General features: G+C 41.5%; 1 protein-coding gene across 1 annotated transcript in view; it reads left to right on the top strand.

Moving 5' to 3' along the window:
• med13a (mediator complex subunit 13a) overlaps window positions 1-26,631 on the top strand; it is a 57,636-nt gene extending 31,005 nt beyond the window's left edge. Inside the window, exons 9-30 of the mRNA XM_056736389.1 lie at window positions 2,037-2,765; window positions 11,704-11,920; window positions 13,196-13,226; window positions 13,594-13,715; window positions 14,014-14,104; window positions 14,534-14,745; window positions 14,902-15,101; window positions 17,561-18,474; window positions 18,571-18,738; window positions 19,651-19,874; window positions 20,106-20,295; window positions 20,380-20,794; window positions 20,970-21,189; window positions 21,270-21,461; window positions 22,127-22,350; window positions 22,515-22,657; window positions 22,743-22,901; window positions 23,685-23,870; window positions 24,391-24,542; window positions 24,624-24,788; window positions 25,266-25,366; window positions 25,466-26,631. Of these exons, the coding sequence (XP_056592367.1) occupies window positions 2,037-2,765; window positions 11,704-11,920; window positions 13,196-13,226; window positions 13,594-13,715; window positions 14,014-14,104; window positions 14,534-14,745; window positions 14,902-15,101; window positions 17,561-18,474; window positions 18,571-18,738; window positions 19,651-19,874; window positions 20,106-20,295; window positions 20,380-20,794; window positions 20,970-21,189; window positions 21,270-21,461; window positions 22,127-22,350; window positions 22,515-22,657; window positions 22,743-22,901; window positions 23,685-23,870; window positions 24,391-24,542; window positions 24,624-24,788; window positions 25,266-25,366; window positions 25,466-25,598 (5,188 nt within the window). The 3' untranslated portion in view covers window positions 25,599-26,631. The remainder of the gene's footprint in view (window positions 1-2,036; window positions 2,766-11,703; window positions 11,921-13,195; window positions 13,227-13,593; window positions 13,716-14,013; window positions 14,105-14,533; window positions 14,746-14,901; window positions 15,102-17,560; window positions 18,475-18,570; window positions 18,739-19,650; window positions 19,875-20,105; window positions 20,296-20,379; window positions 20,795-20,969; window positions 21,190-21,269; window positions 21,462-22,126; window positions 22,351-22,514; window positions 22,658-22,742; window positions 22,902-23,684; window positions 23,871-24,390; window positions 24,543-24,623; window positions 24,789-25,265; window positions 25,367-25,465) is intronic.
• The last annotated feature ends 334 nt before the right edge of the window (window positions 26,632-26,965 follow it).

Here is a 26,965-nt window from a genome sequence, read left to right as displayed (position 1 = left end):
TGGAAATAACTGAAAGGAGTAGACATTGGGAGTTTCTGGACTGTTGGTTTTGTGTTCTCAACCTCTGGCGTACCAGCCAAGATATGCTTTAGACTTTAAATGTGTATTTTCTCTTGTCTCAGTCATTAAAAAGCAAAGAGACAACACATACATGTGTTTGCTGGGAGATAAATGAGATATAAATAGCTTGTTGACATCTTGGCCTCTGCTTTGTGTTCTTGTCCCGAGTTGATGTTTACACTCGTATGTTTACACCACTTGCATTCAGATTTGAATTTAATCACTAAATTTGTTAACAAGTAAACAAGAGTTAAATTAAACTATTTTAATGATTACATTATGTTAAAGAGTGTACAAAAAAAAAATCGAAACAAACATTTACATAAGACTATCATTACAGCATCATTAGTTTACAGCTATGGCCATTGAAATGGTAATGATTTGTTCACAACTTGTTGTTTTAGCTTTTGTTGGTTACAAGATGCTTATAAGCGTGTGCAGTATAAAATTAGAATAAGTAATTAGGCATAAATTATAATATGTGTTTTGAGTTTAAATAATCCCAGGAAGAAAATATGTGACCCTGTCTAAATATGACATAACCTGCATCAAAGTTGAATTTCAAGCATTAATTTCACTGATTTAAATCAGGTTATTTTCACAGAATGTTCTTGACATAATGTAGAAAAAAGTAAATTACCAAAAAGTCTCTGAACATTTGTACTGAGGCTGCGAGTACCAACAACAGTCAGTCCAGGTGCTTTCTGTGGAGCATTTTATGAGCAATGCCAACACCCGGTGTACAGTATGTGACTGTTTCAGACTGCTGTGTGGCCTTTCTATGGGTCATCTTCTCTTTTCTCTGTACAAAGTAGCAGGTCAAGAGCAGGCGAAGCCCCATGGGACTGCTGTCATGAGCCAGATTTGTTTTTGGAAGGGTCCCAGCATGAGAGGTGCGATGAAACTCGGAGTCCCCCTGTGAAGTGAAAATGACCACGCGTTGACCCGGCACCCTTTCTGCTTGCTTAGCATTCTTCTAGTTTGAGCGAGTTGTTGTGCGTGTAAGGTACATGCACGTAAAATTGATTTGAGTGTGTTGAAAAGGGGAGGGTATAATTTTACCCTTGACTGCCTTCTGTTCTGCTTGTCTCTGTTTAAGTGGGCTTTTTATTTGCTGTGTTTGTTTGCACAGACAGGTTTTACGTGTTAATGCTTCTCTGAGGTGTTTGTAATCTTCTCAAGGACCTCGTGTATACTCGTATGCACACAGGTCTGCTAGCTCGCACCCTCTCATTTCCTAATCGCAACGTAGCCTGTGGTTTCTTTGTTTACATATTTGTTCTAAATTAAGTTCCTCGACACTCATACTACACATAAACTAAACGCAACATTTCTCTCAAACACTAACATGTACACACACCTCATGTTAATTGAAGTTTCCTGGCTTTGTAATGCGAGCGGTTGTTGTGAAAGGTTCGTGCAGGTCATTTGCAAGGGAGAGATGACAGCTGTGTATTAGAAGGATTCAGATCTCACTGTAGGCTCGTGTGCTGAGACTCTAGAGGTGGAGATGGTGATTCTCAAGTGTACCATTATAAAGGAGAGACTTTAAAAGGCAACCCAGGGGGAAAGTCTGGCAGCTCTGGAGCTTTACATATCTCTGAGAAAGTGTGGACACATGTTATCAGGCCAGACTGTGATAGTACTCAAGCACTTGTTGTTAAAAGCACAATGCGGCTATTTCTTGAACCTGTCCTTGGACTCGACAAGCTGAGAATTTTTATTGAAATGGATCCTGTAATAATATATGAAAATATGAAATAATGAGCTAATTAAGAAACTTGCGTTTCTCTGTTTGGAGTCTCAAAGGCCTATTAAACCTGAAAGGAAATGTTAAAAACCCTCGTAGTGAAAAGAAATTATGATTCTTGGTAATAAGCTTTCATAATAAGTATGTCAGCAATTCATAACCCACAACTCATCATGTTCTTTATAAATGTGATCTTGTATTTAAAAAGTCTCTCTTTTTTTATCAGGCATAAGACACTGAAGCAGAGAGCAGGCAGTACTCCCGGCCAGCCGCCCACCGCTGGTCAGACACAGCAGCCGCCCATCAAGCACAAGGCCGGGGAGAAACCAGAAAAGGGCGACAAGCAACAAAAACGCCCGCAAACGCCCTTCCATCACCGCAACTCAGTCTGTGAAGATGTTTCCATGGAAACCGATGCTTCAGCGGGTCAACGCCTGGTCCTCCGAGGTCAGGAGGGCGGGCGATTTTCTGGGCTCCGCCCATCTGATGTGAACACCAACTCGAAACCTCCGCAGCTACACAGCGGGGGCGGAGCTACCGGCGGCACCGGCGGCTCGACAGAGATGGTCGGTTCCCCGCAGCCACCCCCTCTTAGCCCTCACCCCTGCGAAGGTGGCGACGAACACTCAGATGCGATTAAGAACCCCTCCACCCCCCACAGCCAACATTTTTACCCTCCCTCTGCAGAACCTTGCCTTTTACCCCAGAAGGGCCCGGATGAAAGCCGATTGGAAGCGCACACTCAACCTTTCCCCCCTGCGTATCACGAGCCCCTGGAACCAACCCCGTACATCAGCGCAGCAGTCAATATGGAATACGACGGAAATCACGCACCATGGAGGTTCTTTAACCTGCCACGTAGGAAAGACACGGAATTTCCAACGCCATATCTACCAGGAGATAAACTAAGAGAGGAGGTATCACTTGGAGCCGAAGGGATTGTGTCGGTTACTGAGTGAGTATCAGATTTATTTAACAATAGAGCGTGTAAATTGTGCACCACCAGTGTCTTAAAATTGCTGATAGGTTACTCAAAGCTCCTCCCCTTTATATGAATGATCTATGTTGTGATTGGCGGATCTCAGTGGTTTGGGAATATTTGACAAGTTGTTAAATACTGATTCAGGGGTTGATTTGTAAGCATGGGAAGGTCAATTTGATGTACTTAATGTTTTATCACTATGTCTGTTTCTGAGTGACCAACATTTGCATATTAGTTTCTCTGAGCTTTTGTCTGTGACATTGAGAATCTGTGCATTGTACATCATTTTTTTCCAAGGAAAGTCTGCTCTCGTTGTTGTCGTGTTTAAGACATTTTGTTTACGTTGTCTTTTTAAAAACCAACCTGAGGTCTCCCAAGAATTCAGTAAACTGCTAGTACACATCTTAAAGATTTAAAGCTTCCCATAAATCAGTTTTTCTGTTTGCCAGAATCTCGCACTTGCTCTGTCGACTGAATTCTGCATTCGTGTTGTGTAATGACGGCTTTAGTAACAGTGCTTCTAAAGCCAGAGTGGGACCCCCCTGCGGACCCTCTCGCCGCCAGTAGAACCCCCTAATCCCTCCGCTCGCAGCCCTTTTATTTCCTGCGGCCAGCGCTGTTAGCGGGAGCCCCCGATATGATCCCCAAACGTCCTTGTGTGTTTGTGAAGTATGTGTTTTGAAATGGTTGTGATGTAGCCCGACCGCACATACTTTCACGAACACACTGTTGTTCTATGCAGAATGTTCTGAGCGCACAAGCCATGGTAATCTCTCGCTATGTGCCCTTTTGACATCATGCTTTGCTAGTGTTCAGGCTTGGGGCTGTTGTGATGTAGTGAAAATGGATTGTTGATCCATTTCTCACGTGCGTGCACACATACAGCTGGGTTAAAGTTTAAATGGAGATCACAAATGAATATGATGTCTTAACTGCCAGCATGTTGAAGAACAGATATATAGTTGGGCAACAGATGAAGGAAAACTGTTTGACGGCACGAAATTGCTGCTAATTTGAGAAGAGAGAGGACTTTTTTTGGGTGGTTTTGACATTTAGACTTATTGACTCGAAATATATAAGTGAAAGCACACGGTTTTACAGACAAACACTTTCTGTCTGAGTGGGAGTTTCTTGGCCAAAATAAGCTGCTTGTGGACCAGAGTTTAAGTCTGGTTACGTATTGGAAGCATACGAAATAGACCTCCACGATTTTGGGACTAATAGAGAAAGGGAGAAATGGAACACACTCAAATTCAGTCCTAACATTATTGACGCATGCACACACCCTCAAGAGTTCTAGAATAGGCAAGCAGTTCGACCGCTCTCCCCTGTGGTTGCTTTGATTTAAAAGTACTGTCGTTTGACACCAGTGATGCCAACAAAGCTGTCACGCGTTTACTCAAATGATGGAGAGATAAACATATGAGATGACTTTCCGTCAGCGTGTCATGGCGTGCATCTCATCTGCTTACTTCAGAAACATCAATCAGCAAGCTTTACATTGCTTGTGGAGGACATGAAATTGTATTGCTTTTCTACGATTAACAGTAATATACATGACTGGATTTCGAGGTGAGCGGAATGGCCAAAAATCTATCACGGAATAAGTAATTTTATTTCATGGTAACGATACATTTCACTGTTACAATCTCCCATTATAATTATATATCTTATACCTCATTTTTCTAAGATCGATTTCCTTAATTTATTACAGTTCATGTTAACGCTCACCATAGTTTAAACTGACAAGTTATGAAAATATACTTAAGATATCAGATTAAGTTCTGATAATGAGATTGATTATATATTTATATTTATCTTCTATTTATATCTATCTTCATATGTATACAGAAGGAAGATAGACAACAAGTATAACAATAAAGTATAAATATATGCACAAACAATGAGAGTACAGTATATGACTTGTGTTCATGGCGTCTGTACTGTAGGTCTTTATCGCTCTTCTCTAGGGATGGGTACCGAATCCTGGTATTAAGCGGGCCCCGGGGCAAAGTTATGAAAGACCGGAGAATCGATAAGTTCCGCCATTATCGGTTCTGCTTTCGGTCCTCAGGATAAAAAATATTATATGGAATTGCTACAAGGGATGCCACAATACAAAATGTAATATTGAACTGTTCGATATGACCGCCACAGCTGAATAAGTGTAAGTGAATTGCGGTTTTCCGGTTTTGCGTTTACATTTTTCCATGCGCTTAGTTACATTGTGAACTGGGTCTGTCCGTGTTTGTCTGTATGCCGAGATAGATAATAGGGACGAGTCACGAATTTGAATATTCAATTTGTTTATTTAATTATAGAATTTCGAATAGTGTGTGCGATCTTAAAAAAATTGCCGTGTTTTCACGTGTAACGCGTTCATGTAACCAAAGGGTTGCGGTGCCAATTAGGATGCACCTGAAACCTAAAGGCTGTCAGTCAAGAGACAGTAGAGGAATTTTCTCACAACAATTGTTAACGAAGTTACACACACTTTAGACCCACCCGCGTGGCATAACGGATAGGATAAAATTGAGACGATGTCAAAAATTTGCTCTCTGTGGGGGTCCTTTAATAAAATGAATGAGAATAAAGTGCAGTGCAAACTCTGCAATGCAAAGCTGGCTTATCATGGATCAACAACTACGATGCACAATCATTTGGAGCGAAGCACCCAGCAGGTCCATCCACAGGTCAGCAATCAGTTGCTAGTTTTGGATGCCAAATGGGCGGACCAAATATAGGCTTTAATTACCAAGATGATCGCTAAGGATATGCTTCCGATCGGCTTTGTCGAAGGAGTGGGTTTTAAAAATCTTATGGAGTTTGTACAGCCTGAGTTTACTGTTAGTCTAGAAAAACGATCACTGCCAGACAGGAGAAACTTTTTCATGACGATAGAAATGGAAGCATTTTGTGCTGTTAATTCATGAAATCAATCCGAACTTTTAATAAATGCTGTCATTCAGTTAATATGTTTTAACGCGTTTTAAGTCTGGTCTAAAATCTTTATGGCTTTAATATATTTTCTTTGATCAATCACAAAGTTTTTTAGTTGGTATAAATGTGCATGCTCATATTTTACAAGGAAATGTCCTAGTATTATGAGCGGTTGATGCTGATCAACGTACTGTTAATAAGTGCCGTCATTCGGTTGTTAATATATTAATGTTTCAGCATGTTAGCTTAATGTATGGCTTGATGTTAGATTGCCTATTCCATAATACATAAAGCAGTGTCTCTCCGTTTGTGTGTGTCTAATACTGTAAATGCGTCCATGTGGGGGAGGGGTGCGAATTTCGAATAATTTTCGAATAGTTCTCATCGATCTTCGAATATTATTTTGCTTTAAATTCCCATCGCTAATAGATAAACGCATCCCCGTGAGTAGTGTTGTCACGGTACCAAAATATCAGTATTCTGTACCAATACCAGTCAAATTCCACGGTTCTCGGTACTAATTTCGGTAACGAAAGCAACAATTTTATTAATAAAGCTCATTGTTAATGTAAATGTATAAAAAACAATGCCAAGTTAATTGTTGCTGAAACTGTTGTGTGCTCACTGCTGATGAACATCCTCCTCGGTCTGCTGCTGTATAAGACAATACTTCAGTAAGTCAACTGACTGAACAAACAACCATGTGCAATATTAAAACAAACCTCAGTTTTTTACTGCATTTATACAAGATTTACAAACATAAAGGTTATAATAATTGCAACATATATGTTTTTCTTTAGTTTAAATTTGTATTTTTAAACCTTACAGAGTTATCTATCCAAGACATACACATTTCTAGTCAAACATATATTGTATTCTAGCGCATAGATTTTGGACAGGCCTATTTAAAATAGGTACTGTAAACCCCATCATGTGCTCACATTTATTTTACCCCATTACAGTTATAAAAGCATTAAATGATTTAATAAGGACACTTGACTGGATTAGCATTGGCGCTAACAAATTAACACGCAAACAGGGACTTTTATTTTGTGTTTAATGCAACCTTAACTTAACATATAGACATTGCTCTCACCCGATAGACATTGCCCTCACCCGATCCAACGCCTCCGTAGCTTTGAACCGCCAGCCTGACAAGCGAGTCTGTGAACGATGCCGTAATGGCACTGGACCGGATGGCTGCTTGCCGGAGCTGGATTATTTTACCCTGTTGCAAGTCGTGTCTATGATGTATTATGTGTATCTGTTTTTCTCACCACTTTCCTCATGTTATGCTGTATTTTTCTTCTTAAATCCATTTCGTTACACTGTACTTGTATATGTGTAATGACAATAAATTGAATCCAATCCAAACATATGATACATCATTCATAATGCAAATGCTAACAGAATTTGAAACTTACCGCTAGAACTTGTACAAATAAATCCGGATGTTTCCTCATTTCACCACAAACTCTGTTCGTTTCTTCGTGATATGACTTTAATCTGAAGTATTTCTGCACGCCGCTCTTGTGGACGGAGCCGCGCTAAACCACTCATCAACTCTAATTGCGTTTATAAAATGTGTCCGTCTGACAACCTGTCAGACAGAGCATCAGTACCCGGTTGACCCGGTACGTCGGTGCTACAAGGTCTGATGAAAATTAGGTACCGGCAACTTTTTTATTTTTAGGTACTGACTTGGATCCTAGGAAGTATCGGTACTTTTGACAATTCTACCCACGAGTAATATCTAATAGCCTGCAACATGAGAAGGAATGTGCTATGTACTATAATCCTGAAGAACAGACGCGCGCTGGCTTTTTTTTATGCGCGTTGTACTAAAATGTCAAAATTTTGAACATCAAGAATTTTTAAACTGTATACGAAAGCAGCACGTTCTCGTTGCTCTCAGCACATGCAGAATGAGCGTCTGCAGCACCATGCCAAAGTCTGCTTGACAAAAATCATGCCACTCGGCGGCCTTTCAAACAGCTATTTCATACGTCATGGCAAGAGTGCCTCCAAGCTGCTATTTAGCATTCCATTTCTTCCAATTGATTGCAATGGCAGTGGCGCACCTTATTAATATAATATCTTTGGCCCACTAAGCGCATGTTTACTTCGATTACTGCAATCGCAAGCTTTGCATTACGTCTTTTTAAAGTGGCCCTGCAACAGTGTTTCAAGTGTTTTGGCTTCTTTACAATGTTAAACGTGCTGTCTTCTCATGCTTAACTCTTTCACCGCCCTTGACGAGTTATCTCCTCATTTTAAAAAAACGGTTCGCCGCCAAAGACAAGTTTTTACGGCAATCAGTGTTTGTAGTGTTGTACATCAGGTGGCGCTTTCTACACACTTTGGGAAAAAGTACAGAATCCCAGAATTTAGAACGTACATTTCTTATCGCTTTTTAATGATTGTTCGGAGTGTAATCTGGGCGGAATCTTTGAAAAAAAAAAAACGTTAATCATCTCAGCGGTTTAATCAAAGTGATGCATTTTTGAAGAAACCTACCCTTATCCAAGGAGTGATAAAAAAAGAACAAATGAAGATAGAAGAATACGGTTTCTTTTGTTTTAAAGCAGAGACTCTGTTCTTTCATGGGACATAATGTTTGTACATAAATTATTTACAGAGAATGTACTGTGAGCCATTAAAATTTGGTGAAAATGTGAAAAACGCTGACGTAGGCTGGCAATTTCTTTTTTGGACAATTCTCCCGGAAAAGCATGCAGCACTGCCACACGGCAGCAATGAGAGCAGTGGAAGGAGCATGCACAGACGTCACTTTGACTTGTAAGCAGGAGAGAGAGAGAGAGAGAGAGAGAGAGAGAGAGAGCATACTTTCGCGAAGTTTAGGTGTTTGCTTGTTCACTGCATTTGGGTGATAAATGTTTGTGATCAAACTAAATACTCTTCGAAGATACAAAGTATGTAATACTACTCTATAGGTACTCAAGATTAATATGAGATTGGCAGAAACCATGTGTGCTACGCCTGCTTTAAATACTCTGATGCGCAAAACCTCTTTAAGAAGCTTATTTTACTGGCATGTTTATGAACAGTAAACCAGGAATTTCTACAAGTAGATTTTTGCTTAAAGAAAATCAAATAAGTCAAATAAGATAATTTTTTACTGTTCCTGTCGCATAAGCATAAAACAATGAAAAAACACTTAAATGTGCCGCAGCAGAACCGAAAACCGTGGGCGAAAAACCGAGGTTCGTATTGAACCGTGGGTGAGCAGATGCCTCATCCCTAATTGCTACATTAACGTTACCTTACACGTTGTTATTCAACGTAGTTTGTAATTATCAATAACACCTGATACCTGATATATATGTTCTATGAATGTTGGTTAAAACTCAAATGTATTTGTATCCAGTTGAAAAGTTGTTGTTTGTTTACACAGACATTTGAAAATAACTCATTTTAGTATTGCAATTGAAATACCGTGAAACCGTGTCACTTCTGACAAAGGTGATCATACGGTCAACATCTCACACCAGCCCATCTATTAGTGCAACAAAACCGTTGGTCGTAAGGGTGGAAAGACAAGTAATCTGTCCAAGTACCTCCCAAAAGTGCATCATGTTCAGACGCAGAGATGCACTGTTTTTGACAGCTTAGCCCAATCTAGTTCATCTCTTGATGCCCCATCTATGTTAGGTATGTGTGCTGAATGCCAACAGACGTTACTTGAACTCTGACATTCTTTATATAATAAAATGCCATTCACCATATTTAAAACAACTGTAAATTCGATCTAACTGGTTTCCATAACCTTAAAACTATGCTAACATGGGTGAAAGGAAATTACATATTTAATACATCTTTATAAACTACTTAAAATAAAAAATCAGCCTATATGTGTAATCATTTATTATAACACTGAGAACTGAAATAATTCAGAGCAGTAAACCAACTCACTCATTCTGATTCCGCTGGTCCATCCCCAAAAAGACATATCTTTATATCAAAAAGTACCGATAAGAATACCGTTAAAGTCCTGGGCCGATAAGCAACATCGATAAGAGAAGTAATACCTTTAAAATCGTAAGGAGTACACAACATCAGATCATGAAATTGACATTGAAAGTAAGTTGTCTGCCAAGTTGTTAATCCGAAGGGGAATAAATAATAAAGTTATTGGCTTCGGAAAAAAAGGAGTCGACTCCGAATCACGCAAACCAGTCCTCCCCTGTCCAATTCGTGAACCTCACTATATATTGTTCCCGCCTACGTTTTGCTCGGACTGCCCGCAAAAACTTTTCTCAACACAAACACAGTAGCTCATGAGCCTCATTCGCAGTAGACCAATCACAGCAGACTAGACCATCTGACCAATCACATCAGACTTGGCTAGCAGAAAGGAGGGGATTAGACATATTTGCTACGGAATTGTGGAACGAATCATTTGAGAGTCAGTCAAGAAGTTAGGTAAGAATAACTGCCTATTATAACAAAATAATAGTGTTTTTACACCTTCTCTGTACATAAACTTGTTGTTGGACACCAAAGTAAAGTAAACCAAAGTAGGACCTTAATAATCCCTCATTACGTACTCTTTAACAATACCCATCCCTACTCTTCACTCTCTACTAGATGCGCATTTTTAGTGTGTTGCATCTTAAGGTTTTTTATTTTGGCGCTTGTCTTTGCACTGCGTGTCTCTGGTGACTCCACACGCGTCTCCCAAATTGGGGGAAAACGATGAGTCACATCAAAATGGTCACACGGCAAGCATCACACAAGTTTTACCTTGGCTCGCCTGAAGTTAAACTTCATTAAAACTATTAACAGCTTCACAAAGCAATCTGACTTCTGAAATACGTGGTGAAAATGAGCTTTTTTATATGCTGGCGCAGATCCCTGCACGAGCACTGCGGGAAAGCAGCGGACTGGAGCGGATTATAAACTACAGACTGAAAGAACGTCAAAAGAATATTTGATATGTTCATTTGTTATGGGTGGATTAATGCACTTGTTTTTTTCTGAATAACATCCAAATTGCAGAGCAAATTAACCGAATTAACCACGCCTACTTATTTACAATCCGCGGAATACACGGAATAGAAAATCTCACAGTTGACATTTTATTCCACAGTATCGGAATATTCCCTTATACCGCCCAGCCCTTACTGGATTATTTATTATTTGAACCTACCAAGATAAACCAAAGTGCACATTTGTTAGTTTTGCTGTAAAACGTTGTGTCGCAAAAATGAAAATATTTGCATTTGGTTGGACCGTAATGTCATGCCTGTAAACGTAAATTCATGTTTGTTTAATCTGTGAAAGAGGGAATATTTGTTGGTCGAACTCAACACTGACACGTTCGGTTTTATGCAGAATGTTTGGACACGTATAAATGAGTAATTTGAGCGTAGGATGAAGTTTCCCTCTTACCGTTACGGCTGCGATCTGGAAAGCAGCGACTTTATGACCCTTATAAATTCATGAAGCATCACTGTTATGACAAAATAAGTGTACACATCGCTCAGCTAAGCTGTAGTTTTCTTGGAAGAACGCTTGTTGATGGTATTAAGGTAAAAAATATGTGTACCGTAATCCCTTTTAGGAACCCTGAGAAATGGCTGGTTGAAAGTGTTTAGAGTGGTTGATTCTTGGTTAAACAATGAGGTTTGTTCCTGTTTCGTACCCATTTCTTCTGCGTTAAGATTTCCTGGAATTGGTCTTGAAGAGAAAATGAAACTACATTATTTCGAGCGCATCCTTAATGGTCACAATGAGGCGTTACGTATGCAGTGCAATCCCAGAATGCATTTTGCTCGTTTTTCTTTGATTGCAACGCTGAAATTAAGGTGTACATTTTTTGGCATGCTGGACGGTTTAGATTTGTAAATATTTTGGTTCAATATTTGCCGTTAAGATGTGTAGTTTTTTTATTCATGTTAAGTGAAACTGGTTTGGTTTTATTCAACCTATTTGTGTTTTTCTTATGTAGGTTAATGGCTGCCTCCAAAAGGCCTCTCAAGGTCTCGGATGAACGAGTCCAGGCGTACCTGCAACGACAGAACCAACACCTGGCTGCAGCCATCACAGACGGCGACCACGAGCCCGACGTCGACCCCTACGCATTTGTCGATGGGGATGTTAAATTCACTTTCTCAGATAAGAAAGACAAAGCTGGTGGAGATAGAGAACCAGGAAAGAAACACAAGGTGAGAAATGCTTGGGGGCAACATTAGCTAGAGATAACCCACAATGCACTTTTTTTTTAAATAAATGTGAGGGTGGGAGAAACACGAGTGAGATTTTTTTTTTTGTCTGTAAATATCATGGACCGCGTAGTGTGTTAGAAGCTTGCCTGACGTTGACTCTCCTCAGCTTGTGGGAGATTCCCGTCTGAGACCTTGAATCAAACGCCTCTAAATGTGGAGGAGAGAGAGCGTGAATAGTTTGTCAAAGTATCTTCCACATTTTTTTTGCTCATTTCTCTGGCATCTTGCGGAGAATAACTTTTTTTGTACCATTTACCTTCAGTACTTTTGTCTGTGTGTTTCATCATCTTGTAAGAGGGCATTTGTGTGTAACCTTACAACCCACAGATCAGTCCAGAAATGTTTGTTAAGTAATATATGTTGCGATGCAACATCATCGCCCGTAACAAGATTACGTTTGCAAAATGCACGTTTTACATGGAAAATTGCTGCTTTAACTCCCCAGGGTTCTGCTATCGATTACAGGGCGGTGTGATTTGTACGTACTGGCGTTTTATTAGGGTGTTGGTCATTAGGATGTGGAGCGTGTGTACGCAGGAACAGATTACACTCTTTATGCAGAGAGACTGCCTGCAGCGTAATGAAATTATGCACGGCGTAATGAATCGCCGCATGGCGTGCGGTTTGCATTGTAATGCCGGCACGGATGCAAAGGTTGCATGGGGGGCAGGTTAAGGGTCTGGAGTGGGATTCTAAGGCACTGGGAGGAAAACTGCAGTGTGTGCCGTTAGCCTGTGCCGTTTTCTTATATTACAGGGTTGTTTATTATGCCCTGTGTGGAAGATGTCATTTGATGGCAATTTAGAGACGTACTGTACCCCCTCCTCCTTCGGCGGTCTCTTGTTTCTCTTCTAGATTAAACCTCATCTCTCTTTCCATCTTTTGCTCTCACACTATGATTGGTTGGTTGCATCCGGGTGAAAGTAAACAAACATGTGATTGTGGTGAAGCAACACGTTCTTGCCTGTTTTTATATTATGTTTTGGGGACGGGATAGAATTTCATCAGTGTGCGCAGAATTGTTAGATATTGAGGAGTGCGTGTTTTGAAAACATAGTACAATGTGGAATGAATTATGAGATATTCAGAAGATAGACAAGAAAACAAATTCTCAAAGCACCCACCATTTGCACATTTTGGACAGTGCATGTCTGTTATGATCTGTGTTTGTAGATTATATATTACAGTTTGTAATCATGTTTCTTTCTCCCGCAGGGAGAAGATGGCAGCGCTTCGCTGTCAGATGGTAAGTATTGTCATGTTTCCTCTGTTACACACAAACAGTCTCAACTGGTCTCTGATGAACCCCCTTCAAACCCTCAATTCTTTTATTCAATTATATTCATTGACATTGTCTGGGTCTGTTTGGTCGTATTCTTGCTTTAGAATTTAGAATTCATTCTTGTATTCAATGTGTCTCATGTACAGCTGCTTTGTAACAATGAAAATTGTAAAAAGCGCTATATAAATAAAGTTGAGTTGAGAGTAGAGGTTAAATTCACTGAATGGGAAAATAACTGGGTCTGATGTGATCTCAGGCCCAGACTGTTGTTACACCAGATAGTTGTCTGTGTTAATTTCTCTCTCTCTCTCTCTCTCTCTCTCTCTCACAGAAGCTCAGCGGGCTGCAGCTAATAACCGGGCTGTTTCCACTAGTCTCATACATGATTCAGACCTGGCGGTCTCCATCAAAGACCTGGACAACCTATTCAACTCGGACGAAGATGAGCAAACAGTCAGTATCAGTCTTGCTAGTATCTTTTGGTCTTTTTATTTTTTCGCAAATTTGATGAACCAATTTATATTATTATTTGAGCATTTAAATTAATGTGGATTATTACAATACAATGTATGAAAGCAAGTTGGAAACAATCACTCATTTTGATTGAAGAAAAATTACTAAATTTGTGTCAATCTGCTGTTGGAAAATGTATACATTGTATAAGTATTTATTTTATTAGGTAAATTGGTTTTGGTTTTTATGATGTGATTCAGATGAATCTGAATGTATGGATTTGTGTTCGTCTCCACAGCCTGGGTCCCGAAGAGCTGCAAATGGAGGAGACGAGAAGTTTGGCAGTAAGGAGTCAAAGCCGACCACACTGGATCCTGTCTCCTGTATAAGTGAGTCCAGTCTCTGTATCTATAAATATAAAGCATTTAATTCATTCACACCCGAATATACACATTCGCCCCCTGCTGGTCACTGCGACAACCCAAACAGTGTACGCAGATAAGCACGCTGTGCTCAGTCAAATTCACTGTACGGGTAGACATGAAATAATTTGCTGAGGTTGACATACACCCTCAATACTCACAGTATGACAAGCTATACTCCATCTGAAATTATTCTAAACAGGATTTTGCTAATTGTTTTATAATTACAATGCGTGCAGCTTTTATGGCCTCATTTGTGAAATAATGATCCATCATGAAACAGTGCTTTCTTAGCGGTGGTTTTAAAAAAAACAGCAACATGTCTGTCATTCGTGCACTATGTCATTCTTGCGGTTTCAATCCTTTATCCTTCCATGTCATGTTTATCTCCCTCAGGCACGGCTGATCTGCACCAGATGTTCCCTACACCTCCCTCTCTGGAGCAGCACATCATGGGTTACTCCCCCATGAACATGAACAGTAAAGAATACGGCTGCATGGAGCCAGGCTCGAGCCTAAACATGCTGGACGGCCCCGCTGGTCTGGGTGGCCAGTTTAAGATCGAGGTAGAGGAGAGTTTCTGCAGTCCGAAACCTTCAGAGATCAAGGTGAGATGAGTTATGAAAATCTCTGCGCCGCAATGTGAACCGTCCGAAGTGGGTGTTTGTTTAAATGTATGCAAACATTTCAAAGCTTTCTTTTTAAAATCATTACTTCTGGATCGCAAAATTCATCATGATTCTAACACTGTCTTTATCTCACAGGACTTCTCATTTGTGTACAAACCGGATTTGTGTCAGCCGTTCGTGGGGTGTTCCATGTTTGCTCCACTCAAGTCTCTGCCAAGCCATTGCCTGCCTCCTATTAAACTGCCTGATGAGTGCGTGTATAGGCCAAGCTGGACTGTGGGTAAACTGGAACTACTCAACAGCGTACCTACTATGACCATCTTCAACAAGGACGGGTGAGTATTTGAACAAGCATGCAAAATGATTTTTTCCTCATCAGGTGTAAGAACACACCAGAGCCTATAGCTGTTTTGTGTATTTTTACACCCAAACTTCTTAGATCTTCCAAAGAAATGTCCAGGTTGTATTTCACTCCTAAATCCATATAAAAAATGCAAAACTCAGGGGGGAAAAGACCATATTTTTGTGACTTTTAATGGTGATCCCCATTTCTCAATCCCCTTATACAGAAAAATATTCTAATCAGAAGACAATTAAAATTGTATACAACAAATGCTGCTGTGATGTATACATACAATTATACAATTCTATATATTTTATAGCATTACAGCAATGAGTTACATTGTGGGCTACTCCCAAATATAATGTTTGAAACAGAGATTAAATTAAATTAAAATGTCTTACTGGCCTTTCATATATGCAGAATGAGCTGTAAATATACACTTTAGTTCGTTTATTTTGTTGCTTTTTGTACAGTGCACATTGTTTCACAGTATTTGCCGACACATTCTACCAAGCGGTGTTTATTTTTACCATAACTCTGCAACTATTTGTGCTTTCCAAAAAATCTAATTGCTCCTAGAAGTAGACAAACGGTGCTTTTTGAGCATATGTGGTATGTTACCGTAATGTCTTGTGTTTTGTTCATCCAATTGCTGCCGTTTTCGTATGGCGCTCTAATAAAATTATCAAACAAAACATGGCTAGAGGAGATACACAACAGGGCCGCGATTGGAATGATTTTTGACGAATAAAACGTGTGTGGTGTGGGCCTGTGCTTGCAATTAGACAGGAACTGCTTCAGAAACTACCACATTTGAGGGAATAGTGCAAAAAAAATGCACCCGGAGAACTGGGTTATCAGGCCCATGAATGAAAACTATGTACATTTTTGCATGTACTAGTATGTTTCTCAAGTCAAAAAAACCCTTTAAATAAATTAAGGTTATTGACCATTACTGTGTGTTGTAAGTTTACAAAATATATCTTCTAAAATATTTCCTTATTTTTTTAAAGACATTTTTTTCTGAATTAAAAAATGATACCTTGCACATGATAATGGCACATTGTGTTAGAATTTCACAGTCAAAATAATTTTTTTTGCTTCAGGTTCTAATGGGATAAAAGGATAGTTCACCCAAAAATGAAAATTCTGTCATCATTTATTTGCCCACTTATAATTTTAAACCTGTTTAATATTTTTGTTCTGTTAAAATAAAGAATGATATTTGCAAGAATGTCAGTTACCAAACAGATCTTACCTACAAAGACTCCCATAGTATTTATTTTGTCTACCACGACAGTAAATGGGGAATGAGACCTGTTTGTTTACTGACATTCTTCCAAATATCTCACAAGAACAAAGATATGTACACAGGTTTGGAACAACCTGAGGGTGAGTATTAAATGATGACAAAAATTTCATTTTTGGGGGGTCTGTCCCTTTAAGTTCACACACTGGATATAAATTATGTTAACTCAGTCACGTGTTCACTCTAATATTTACACCCACGCACCTCTTGTTCTTAATAATGGCTGGTAAAGAATAAAACCGCTCTGGTTATTATCTTGTCAAATCCATCCGCTGCCCCTATTCTTCTATTTTCTCACACTTATAGCTGCTTATCTCCGATCTTCATCACTGTCCAGACCAAACCTGCTTTCTGCACCTCATCGACCAGTTTATTTGAATAGCTGGTGTTTGCTCAGACGGCCACATCTGATTGTCATTCACACTGTGTTTTTCATAATCTTGTCGATTGGATCGCTTTCTCCTGTGATGTTATGAACCCGTGTCAGGGTAAACTTGAGCTACACTCTTTCATTCCGTTTTGAGGTTTGAGTCATGCTGTTCAAATTATTGTCTCTCCATCCAACAGCAATATTAAAGCAGATGAAAAAAAGAATCAAATAAAACCTATTTTTACAGTTCTCACTGTGCGCAATCGCAAGGAGCAACAAGAACAGTGTATTCTTGGACGATATGTTTGACAACAGTGGGAATTTGACGAAAAGTGTGAAGCTAATAGAGGAAGGGGTGTCGAGAACGGTCGATGACAGGGCGATAAGTCTAGTCGTAAAGCTTGCGTTTGTTAAAGTCGCTGCAAAAGCTCTTTATGAGCTGGTCAGGCTTCTTTTATAACCCTCAGCAGCTGGGGTGGAGGGCCACGTCTTCAAACGGGGGACCTTCACACGGACGCCTGTTTTTAAAGGCCACCGGGAACAACATTCGGCGTTCTCACACACACACAGTCCGTGTGGCACAAGCTGTGCTTTCATTTCTTGCACAGCTGCCTGTTGGACCGTCTGTCTAAAAATAGTTTTTCTCTCCCTCCCGCCTGGAGGTCCTCTTAGGATACCAGTACATCAGCTCATAATATCAGTCTACCGTGATAATCAACTGATAATGTGTTTGCGAGACCAGAATTGACTAAATTCTCTTTGTCTACTTTAGTGAAAACAGCACGATGGAACAGGACTACATTCAAACGTACACCCCTTCAACCCACACGCCATTTTTGTCCAACAGCGCCCCGCCCAGCAACAGCGGCACCAGCATTCTCCCATCCCCTGCCACGCCCCGTTTCTCAGCTCCCACACCTCGTACCCCACGGACTCCACGCACTCCCAGAGGCCCCGCCAGCGTCCAGGGGTCTCTCAAATACGAGAACTCGGACCTCTACTCGCCTGCCTCGACGCCCTCCACCTGCAGGCCGCTCAACTCTGTGGAACCTGCCACAGTCCCATCCATCCCAGAAGCCCACAGTTTGTACGTCAACCTCATCCTGTCGGAGTCCGTCATGAACCTGTTCAAAGACTGCAACTTCGACAGCTGCTGCATCTGTGTCTGCAACATGAACATCAAAGGCGCCGACGTGGGCATCTACATCAACGACCCCAACCTGGAGGCACAGTACCCCTGCGGGTGCGGCTTTAGCGCGGTCGTCAATCGCCGATACGGTAACGGCTCGGGCCTCTTCCTGGAAGACGAGCTGGATATCATCGGACGAGGTTCCGACGTCAGCCAGGAAGTGGAAAAGCGATTTGAGACGTTACGGAGCATATCCTTGGAGAAGACAGGGGGCGGAACCAAGGATCGAGTCCCGGACGATCTTATCTCTCTCCTGCAGGATCAGTGCACTAATCCTTTCTCCCCCATATTGGGATTGGACCCGGAGGAGCTGACTTCCCAGGGGCAAGGAGGCACCACAGTACCACCATGTGTCCGTGTAGAGGAGAGGGACTTCCACAACGACTGTTACCTGGCATTAGAACACGGGAGGCAGTTCATGGACAACATGTCTGGTGGAAAAGTGGACGAGGCGTTGGTGAAGAGCACGTGTTTGCATCATTGGGCCAAACGCAGTGGTGAGATAAAAACACATTTCCTGGAGTTTTATTTTTTTTACGTAAGATTGTAAATAATATCAAAGTTACATGTCTAACTAATGTCTCATTCTCCAGCGGTGGATGTGAGTGGTCTGTGCTCTCAGGACGTGTTGAGGGTTCTCCTCTCTCTACAGCCTGTTCTCCAGGATGCCATCCAGAAGAAGAGGACTGTCCGTTCTTGGGGCGTCCAAGGTCCTCTCACATGGCAGCAGTTTCACAAGATGGCTGGAAGAGGGTCTTATGGTGAGCAACAAGGGCTCTCAGTCCATCAAGTTTTTAGGGAGCAAGTATTAAGCACAAACTGCCGTCCCAGTGGTTATTGGACTACCTAGGCCAGAGTAAGTCAACTGCCGGCCTGCGGGCCTATGTGGCCCGTCAATCATCTTTACCTGGCCCGCCTTAACATTTAAAATAAGTGGAGAGACTTTAAGAACGGTGTGCTTTAAATGCACGTCCTCCTAAGACGCCACATCTATAAAAGTCAAAATCACTGCTACATTTAATACTTAAGTAATTCCCGCGAGCATAATGATTTACGTCTTATAAAGTGGTTTGATCGGTCAGTCCATGAAAGTTAACGTTAAATACAACGTTATAATCAGCAATGCATTGCATTTTCACAGGCAATTCGTTTGCGCATGCAATAGGCCACATTCTAAAACGTGTTTTGTGCCCTTGAAAGTGGGCTAACTGTAGGAAGGTTACACCAAGTGAACAGTGGTCTCGAATAAGGGGAAAACAGTGTTGTTTTTATTACTGCATTCAATATGTATAACGGCTTTATTTACGAATATCAGCTGTTCATCTCCCCCAGAACTCGCACTATACAAAAGATCTGCCCTATAAGTCCGTGTGGCACATGAATGCGATAGAAATTCACCCGAAGATGTGATAATAGCGTTCAGTTTCTTTGCTTTATAAGATGCTAATTTAACGTTTTTTTATTGCTTTAATTGTATTTATTTTAACCAAATATCTTCATAAATATCTAAAAAAAAACAATGCCACCCACATCTACTGGAGTCCATCCACTGAGCATTTTTTTGGGGTAAAGTAACGCGTTAAGGAATATAAAATACAATTAAAAAGACAGGCACAAATGTATACTCTGCAATATCTACTTTTTGATTAAAACATTTTTTTCTTTCTCTCCAGGAACTGATGAGTCTCCGGAGCCTCTGCCCATTCCTACCTTCCTGGTTGGGTACGAGTATGACTTTGTTGTGCTCTCTCCCTTCGGCCTTCCGTACTGGGAAAAGCTTCTGCTGGATCCCTTCGGCTCCCAAAGAGACGTGGGATATCTGGTCCTCTGCCCGGACAGCGATGCTCTCCTCACCGGAGCCAAGAGTTTCTTTAGAGAGCTGACAGCGGTCTATGAGGTAAGAGAGGTTGTCTGGCGTGCCAAGCTTTTCTTTCATGAGGAAATTCCTGTCTTACAATGAGCCATTTAACATTGTTAAAAGAACAACGATCAAATAACACTCATGTTTGTAGCGAAACATGACTTTTATTTAACCAGTACCAGCACACGTGGTTTTGGTTTAGACGTATTCAGTCCCCCTTAAAATTGGAGGAACTTTCTGATTCGTTTCTGTTTTTATGTCCAACAGTCTTGTAAACTCGGGCAGCATCGACCGATCTCTAAGGTGCATGCTGATGGCATTGTCAGGGTGGGTGGGGTTGCCGCAAAAAAGCTCACAGAACAACCGGTTAATGATTGGTTCTTGAAAACGGCTAATGGCAGCAGTGATGCGTTTGCCAAACTTAAGCTGTTCGCCCAAGCCTGCAGACATGACCTCGGTAAGATCCCACAACAGGAACCAATTATGTTTTAAATGGAGTAAAACATTCTTAACTAACTCTTCACTCCGTTTCGTTTTGCAGCTCCATACCTTGCTGCACAGACATTGGACAGCTCTCTCCTCATTCAGCCGAGCCCCGCCCCCTCTACCACGCAACCCACATCCTCGCAATATTCAGGCTCCGCCTCCACCAACTCACAAACCTCAATGGCCACCGGAAGCTCTGCCCTCAACAACAGCAGTGCTGCCAGCAACAATGGCTCAGGCTTGCCAGGCAGCACCAATAACACTCCCTCCTCCTCAGGCCCTCAGGGCAACAGCATCCAGTGTGCCAAGCCCAGCTCGTTCCCTCCTTTTACGAGCATGGGAGGAGTCCAAGGTAACAGCTCCCAGTCTGGGGCTCTGGGCCAGCAGGCTGTCACCCAGAACTCGAGCGTCTCTGGAGACAGTTCAGCTGTCAACAGCCAGACTCAGGGGCCATCCGAACCGCCAGAGAGGTACGTAGAATGCCGTTTGTGGTGTTTTCTTGTCTAAACAGAAGCATCGTATTTCTGTTTATCCTCATTCAAGTCCTATGAAATTAATATTAGACAACATGCAGTGTTAACCAAAGCAAAACGTCACCAGCATGTATGTGAACTGTAGTTCACCTCTCTTCTTCTCTTCTACAAGCACTATGGAAAGAGAAAAGGTCGGTGTTCCCACTGACGGGGACTCCCACGCCATCACGTACCCACCTGCCATCATGATCTATATCGTCGACCCCTTCTCGTATGAGGAGACAGAGCCGGGAACATCACACTCGAGCGTGTGGACTCTGGGACTCCTATGCTGCTATTTGGAGATGCTGCAGGCCCTTCCAGCTCACATCCGCAATTCTGTGTTCGTACAGGTAGGTGATGCATAATATGATTTACGCAGTTTCACATGTTTTGCTTCTCTGTTTTAAACCTGTCATCATTTTGTTGTTAGATTGTCCCCTGTCAGTATCTTCTTCAACCTGTAAAGAGCGAGGAGAGGCACCTGTACGCCCAGCACCTCAAGTCTCTGGCCTTCTCCGTCTTCACCCAGTGCAGAAGACCCCTACCAGCATCCACTAATGTCAAGTCGCTAACTGGTTTTGGCCCTGGCCTCGCCCTTGACACCGCACTCAGGAACCCAGAGGTGAGCAGGAGTGTACCGTCAATGTTTCCTTGTTTCACAATGTCATAATGAAAGCACAGATGCTTTATGCAGTTGCTTAGGAGGTTAGTAGGATTTAAATGTGAAAGGGTCTCCAAGCCTGTGTCCGTGACGCACTCCACACATTGTCCGAACCAGCATCCCATTCAGACACTTTAAAAACTCTCAGTGCTGTATGAGAACTCTGTGTCATGTGGAGACTGTTACACTGACCTCGGCATCCTGGAACAAAACCAAACAGGACTTGCACAACCCAACAGTTCTCTTTCCATTATCTGCTTGGGCAGCTCTGTGAGACCTCCCTAATGGGATCCGGCTTGCATGTTTTGGCAGAGGAATTCGAAATCTCCACTCGCGCTTCTTCGCAGAGCTATTTGTAGAATCCAATTTTCTCTCTCCCCTTGCTGGTACGGTTTCTCCCAACCCACTTCCTGCCCTCCTCGCAAAAGAGATGTGACTACTTGGTAGGGTTATGTGATTTTAGGGAGGAAAAGTTTATGGTGAAAATTGCATTGTTTTGGGCACCATATAGGTTAGGGTGTATTTTAATGTTCTTTGTATTTGCGCCAGGTTCACGAAACGTGGCTTACAATCAAAGCATACTTTAGATATAAACTCATTCTTTGACATGGTACCTTTTTTCACAGAGACCAGAGTGTCTTCGGTTATACACGCCGCCGTTTATACTGGCTCCAACGAAAGACAAGCAGACGGAGCTGGGCGAGACTTTCGGAGAGGCGTCTCAAAAGTACAACGTCTTGTTTTTGGGCTACTGCCTGTCACATGACCAGAGATGGCTGCTGGCCACATGCACGGACCTGTTTGGTGAGCTTCTGGAGACCTGTATCCTCAGCATAGATGTACCCAACAGGTAAGTTGGATGTTAAAGGAACTACGTAGGATTCATATCTCATCTGTTACTCAAGTGCTAAACTTTTAACTTATGACCTCAGTTGTCAGTAGAAGCTAAAGATATGAGAGAATTTGGTATTTGGGACCGGTCAATTTAAGTGTTGTCTGCTCATGTCGCATCAGAGCACGAAGGAAAAAAGGCTCCGCCCGGAGGCTGGGCCTTCAGAAGCTGTGGGAGTGGTGCCTGGGTTTGGTTCAGATGACATCGTTGCCATGGAGAGTGGTGATTGGGCGTTTGGGCAGAATAGGCCATGGAGAGTTGCGAGGTAATGCATATGCGTACTTCACTTTGATATAATGTGTGGACTTGGTGTCAAATCTTTGTAAAATTAACTTCTGGCTCTGTTTCAGACTGGAGTATTTTACTAAGCAGGCGGAACTTGCAGTCGGTGTCTCGAAGGTTAAAGGAAATCTGTAGATTGTGTGGGATCTCGGCAGCTGACACTCCCAGCATCCTCAGCGCCTGCCTGGTTGCCATGGAACCCCAGGGCTCATTTGTCATCATGCCAGGTAAAAATCACATTTCCTCTTTTCTCCCTGTATGGCAGGCATGTGTCGTTATCATATGTTGGCGTGAAGTTTATGAAATATAAGAATTTGTCAAATATATCCTCTCGCCACTGTAGTCATGCGTCTGTTTGATGAGCAAGTGATTGATTGCCTCGGCGTGTCATAACGCATGTCTCTGCTGTCCCTATCTGATATACACTCCAGTGCGTGTCTCGATCTCATAAAACACCTTTTTACACTCCTATTGATTCCTGTGCTGCTGTGATGATACCGAAGATCGATGGCTTTATTTGACGAAAGCTTTTCATTCTGTCATGGTATCACGATGTATTGGATCTAATGGATTTTACCCATCACTCATAGAGCTTAGAGAAGAACTGAAGGGTTTTTCATTCTTGGATGCCTATGCTAGGAACAAAAAAGTGTGGCTTGAAAAAATGAGTAGTTTGATATTGGATTATTCTAATGATGCTTTCACACCAAACCAGAAGGAAGCGGTTTGCGTGAAATTGCATACAAAGTCAATGCAAAGATGCGATGAGACGCGTATTATAATAGTTTATTTGCGCAAGAGTGACATGATGTGGAGCGTCTTCACATGTCTGGACGTGTCAAGCAGAAGGTGTCAATGAGCCGTTTCCGTTGAAAATGGCATTTGGTGTGAACTCAGCATAAGATATTTTCAAAAACGCCATATTCACTGAAAAAAGATCTTCTCCATTCACACTTCCTTATTTTATCTTATTTTCAAGCTCTCTTATTTTCTCTCTCTTCTTTTTCCAGACTCTGTGTCAACAGGTTCGGTGTTCGGTCGCAGTACAACTCTAAACATGCAGACGTCCCAGCTGAGCACGCCGCAGGACACGTCTTGCACACACATCCTGGTGTTCCCCACCTCCGCCTTTGTGCAAGTCAACAGCTCCAACTTCACACACGAAAACATCGACATTGCCTTCAACCCCAGCAACGGTGAGAAATTTTTGTGTATAGCGGCAACAACATAAACAGCCGTTATGTGGCACAAACTTCACTTCTGGAAGATCTCCATAAAGAATCAGTAACTGTTGAGCGTTTCAATTTAATTTAACACAATTACTATAAAATGAAATACTAATATAAATTAAATACACAATTTCTTGAAAGTCAGTGGTAAGAGCATTGTGTTAACAACGCAAGGTTGTGAGTTCGATCCCAGGGGATTGCACATACTTGGAAACAAATGGATAGGATAATGCAATGTTATTCGCTTTGGTAAAAAAAATGTAAATCTAATACAATTATGTTATAACCAAACACAGACCGGAAGTTCGCACCATGGAACATGCGTCCAATGTAACCGTCTACATTAGTTCTCATTTATTAACATTTGCCTGAACATGAACTAATAATGAGCAACACATTTTTAAAGCATTTATTAGTCTTTTTTAAATTCTATACTTTGTCGTGACAAATACAAATATGTGATTCTGACGTTTAATGCTACTTCTAGATGGAACTGATGCGATCGGCCTCTTCGACCTACTAGGGCAGGACAGTGATCTGGTTGATCCAGACCTCATAAACATCTTACCTGCCTCACCCACAACCTCACCAGTCCACTCCCCGGGATCCCAGTACCCCCACGGAGGAGATGGGAGCAAGGTACTAAGATCTCCATATATCTGTGTTTTTAACATCCTCCCTGTTGCTCTGTCTGATCTCTGTTATTTTTATCTTGTTCAGGGTCAAAGTACAGACCGCATGGAGTCTCATGAAGAAGCTCCCAATATCCTTCAGCAGCCATTAGCTCTAGGCTATTTTGTGTCCACGGCTAAAGCAGGTCAACTGCCCGACTGGTTCTGGTCTGCTTGTCCACAGGCACAGAACCAGTGTCCCCTTTTCTTAAAGGTAACAAATGGCTTTGAATAAAATGTTTTTCTGATAATGCCGTATACCATTACAATTTATTTTCAGTATATGATTTAGCGAATGTGCACTGGAAATACTGGATTTTTTTTTGTTGGCATGCATGCAAAATGATTTCTGCAACAATATTTATCGAGAATCTCGCAATGGGGACATTGTAACACAGTGTGCAGGAAATAGAGCAGACTGATGTTGGTGTGTTTAGTAGAGAAACTGTGCACAACATGAATTATTAAGGCAAAGAAGCTAATCTGATAAGCAGTTTTTTGCTGACTTGTACCAAATTAAAAATAGAAAATGTACACCAAGGCATTAATGCTTATGGCATCTCTTGTCATTCTTATTTATTATAGACTCTGACATTGAGACATGACAGTCCGCTTTGGATCTTTCTTAGGGAAAGTGTGCAATGTAACTAATATCTGTGTCTGTTTTCTCTACCCTTCGCTCTTATTCCAGGCCTCTCTACACCTCCACGTGTCTTCAGTGCAATCAGATGAACTTTTGCATAGCAAACATTCTCATCCTCTGGACTCCAATCAGACCTCGGATGTTCTCAGGTACATGCGCTGTTGCTCTATCACGCAATGAATTTTGTTTCTAAGCTACTCGTATTTCCAACCTTTTACACTTTTTGACACCTCTTACTTCTTTTGCAGATTTGTTTTAGAGCAGTACAACGCCCTTTCCTGGTTGACCTGTGACCCAGCAACCCAGGACCGCCGCTCCTGCCTGCCCATTCATTTTGTGGTGCTTAATCAAATGTACAACTTCATCAAGGCCATGTTATAACACACACCGAGCAGAAACGAGAGCCGGACCTTATCAGGGATCAGAAGAGGACACAGAAGGTGGACTCTGGAGGGATCTAAAAAATGAAGAGATATAACTACAGTGCTGGACTTTATATGTACACGAGTTACAATGGAGATGATCTGGGTAGGCAATCACTACACCTGAGACCCAGCACTGTGGAGGAGAATCAGTCTTCTGGTGGTATAACACTCACCCAGAGAGAGAGAGCGATAGATGAAAAACCGAGGCCTTGGATGAATTTTCAGAGGTGTGGAGGCCAAAGGAAAGGCAGAAGGAAAATGAAAGTGTTGACTGTGATCTAAATCCCTGGTTCCGCTGTTACCATGACGATAGCGTGCGGCAACCACGGATTCGGCCAGTTCTTTAATCAATGTTTATGGAGATGTAATCTGTATAGAATCTGATGGAAAGAGACACGAGAGAATGAATTTTGAGGTTTTAAGACCTCTAACTCCCTGTTTCTTTTGGATGGAGTTATATCCAAATGAAATGCCTGCATCTGTCTTATTTATTGTACGTTTTTAAATGTATAATTTGTCTGATTTCTTAACCTCTTTTATATATAAAAGTTCTAGAAGGTTTGTATCGCCTTCTTGCTTTAAAGCAATTGGTCAAAAATATATGTAATCGTCTTAAGTACAAAAACAAACGAAGAAAAACCCACTAAAAAGATGAATAAAATAAAGTTGCAGTAGGTTGCTTTTAGAGTATTATTTTTTGTAAGGGAGACAGATTATTTGTATTGTCACGATGTACAGAGAAGCCGGACGGGGGATTTCTGTCCACGCCTTTGCGTGTGGACTCAATTGTAGCTAAGCTTTAGCTGCACGGGACTTGTACAGCAATGAAGTTCACTGTGTTTAAAAATAAAGAGGTACATTGTCGTATATTGTATTTTATACCACACATTTAGACACAAAAACGAAGAACTGCAATATATAAATAATTATATATGAATGCCGCACCAGCCTTGGGTGGCACTGCTTCTGTTTTAGGAATAAAAAGAGTCAATTCATTTTTGCTGTATTTGTGATTATTGGTGGGACTTCTGATCGTAGTGATGGAGATGTGCGGCTTTGTTTCCTTTAAATGAAAAACGGTTTGGCATTTAAAAAGCTAAGAAAGATCCGTGTTTATAGCCCCCGATAACTTCATCCATTTCCCTCACCTTGCACCTCCCTCATTGGCACTCCTGTTCGAGAGATCAAGGACACTTACACCCACAATCACCTTTCTTTGAATTAGACAAAGAAATGTGTGGTGTAAATGGACTTTTAAACGGTATCTGGCGGCCTGTTGGAATATGCTGTATGCTGATATTCAAAGACCCCAGAATTTCTATT

The sequence above is a fragment of the Triplophysa dalaica genome, chromosome 22 (assembly GCF_015846415.1).
Source record: "Triplophysa dalaica isolate WHDGS20190420 chromosome 22, ASM1584641v1, whole genome shotgun sequence".
Classification (NCBI taxonomy): Eukaryota; Metazoa; Chordata; class Actinopteri; order Cypriniformes; family Nemacheilidae; genus Triplophysa; species Triplophysa dalaica.
This window is presented reverse-complemented; position numbering and strand designations above follow the sequence as displayed.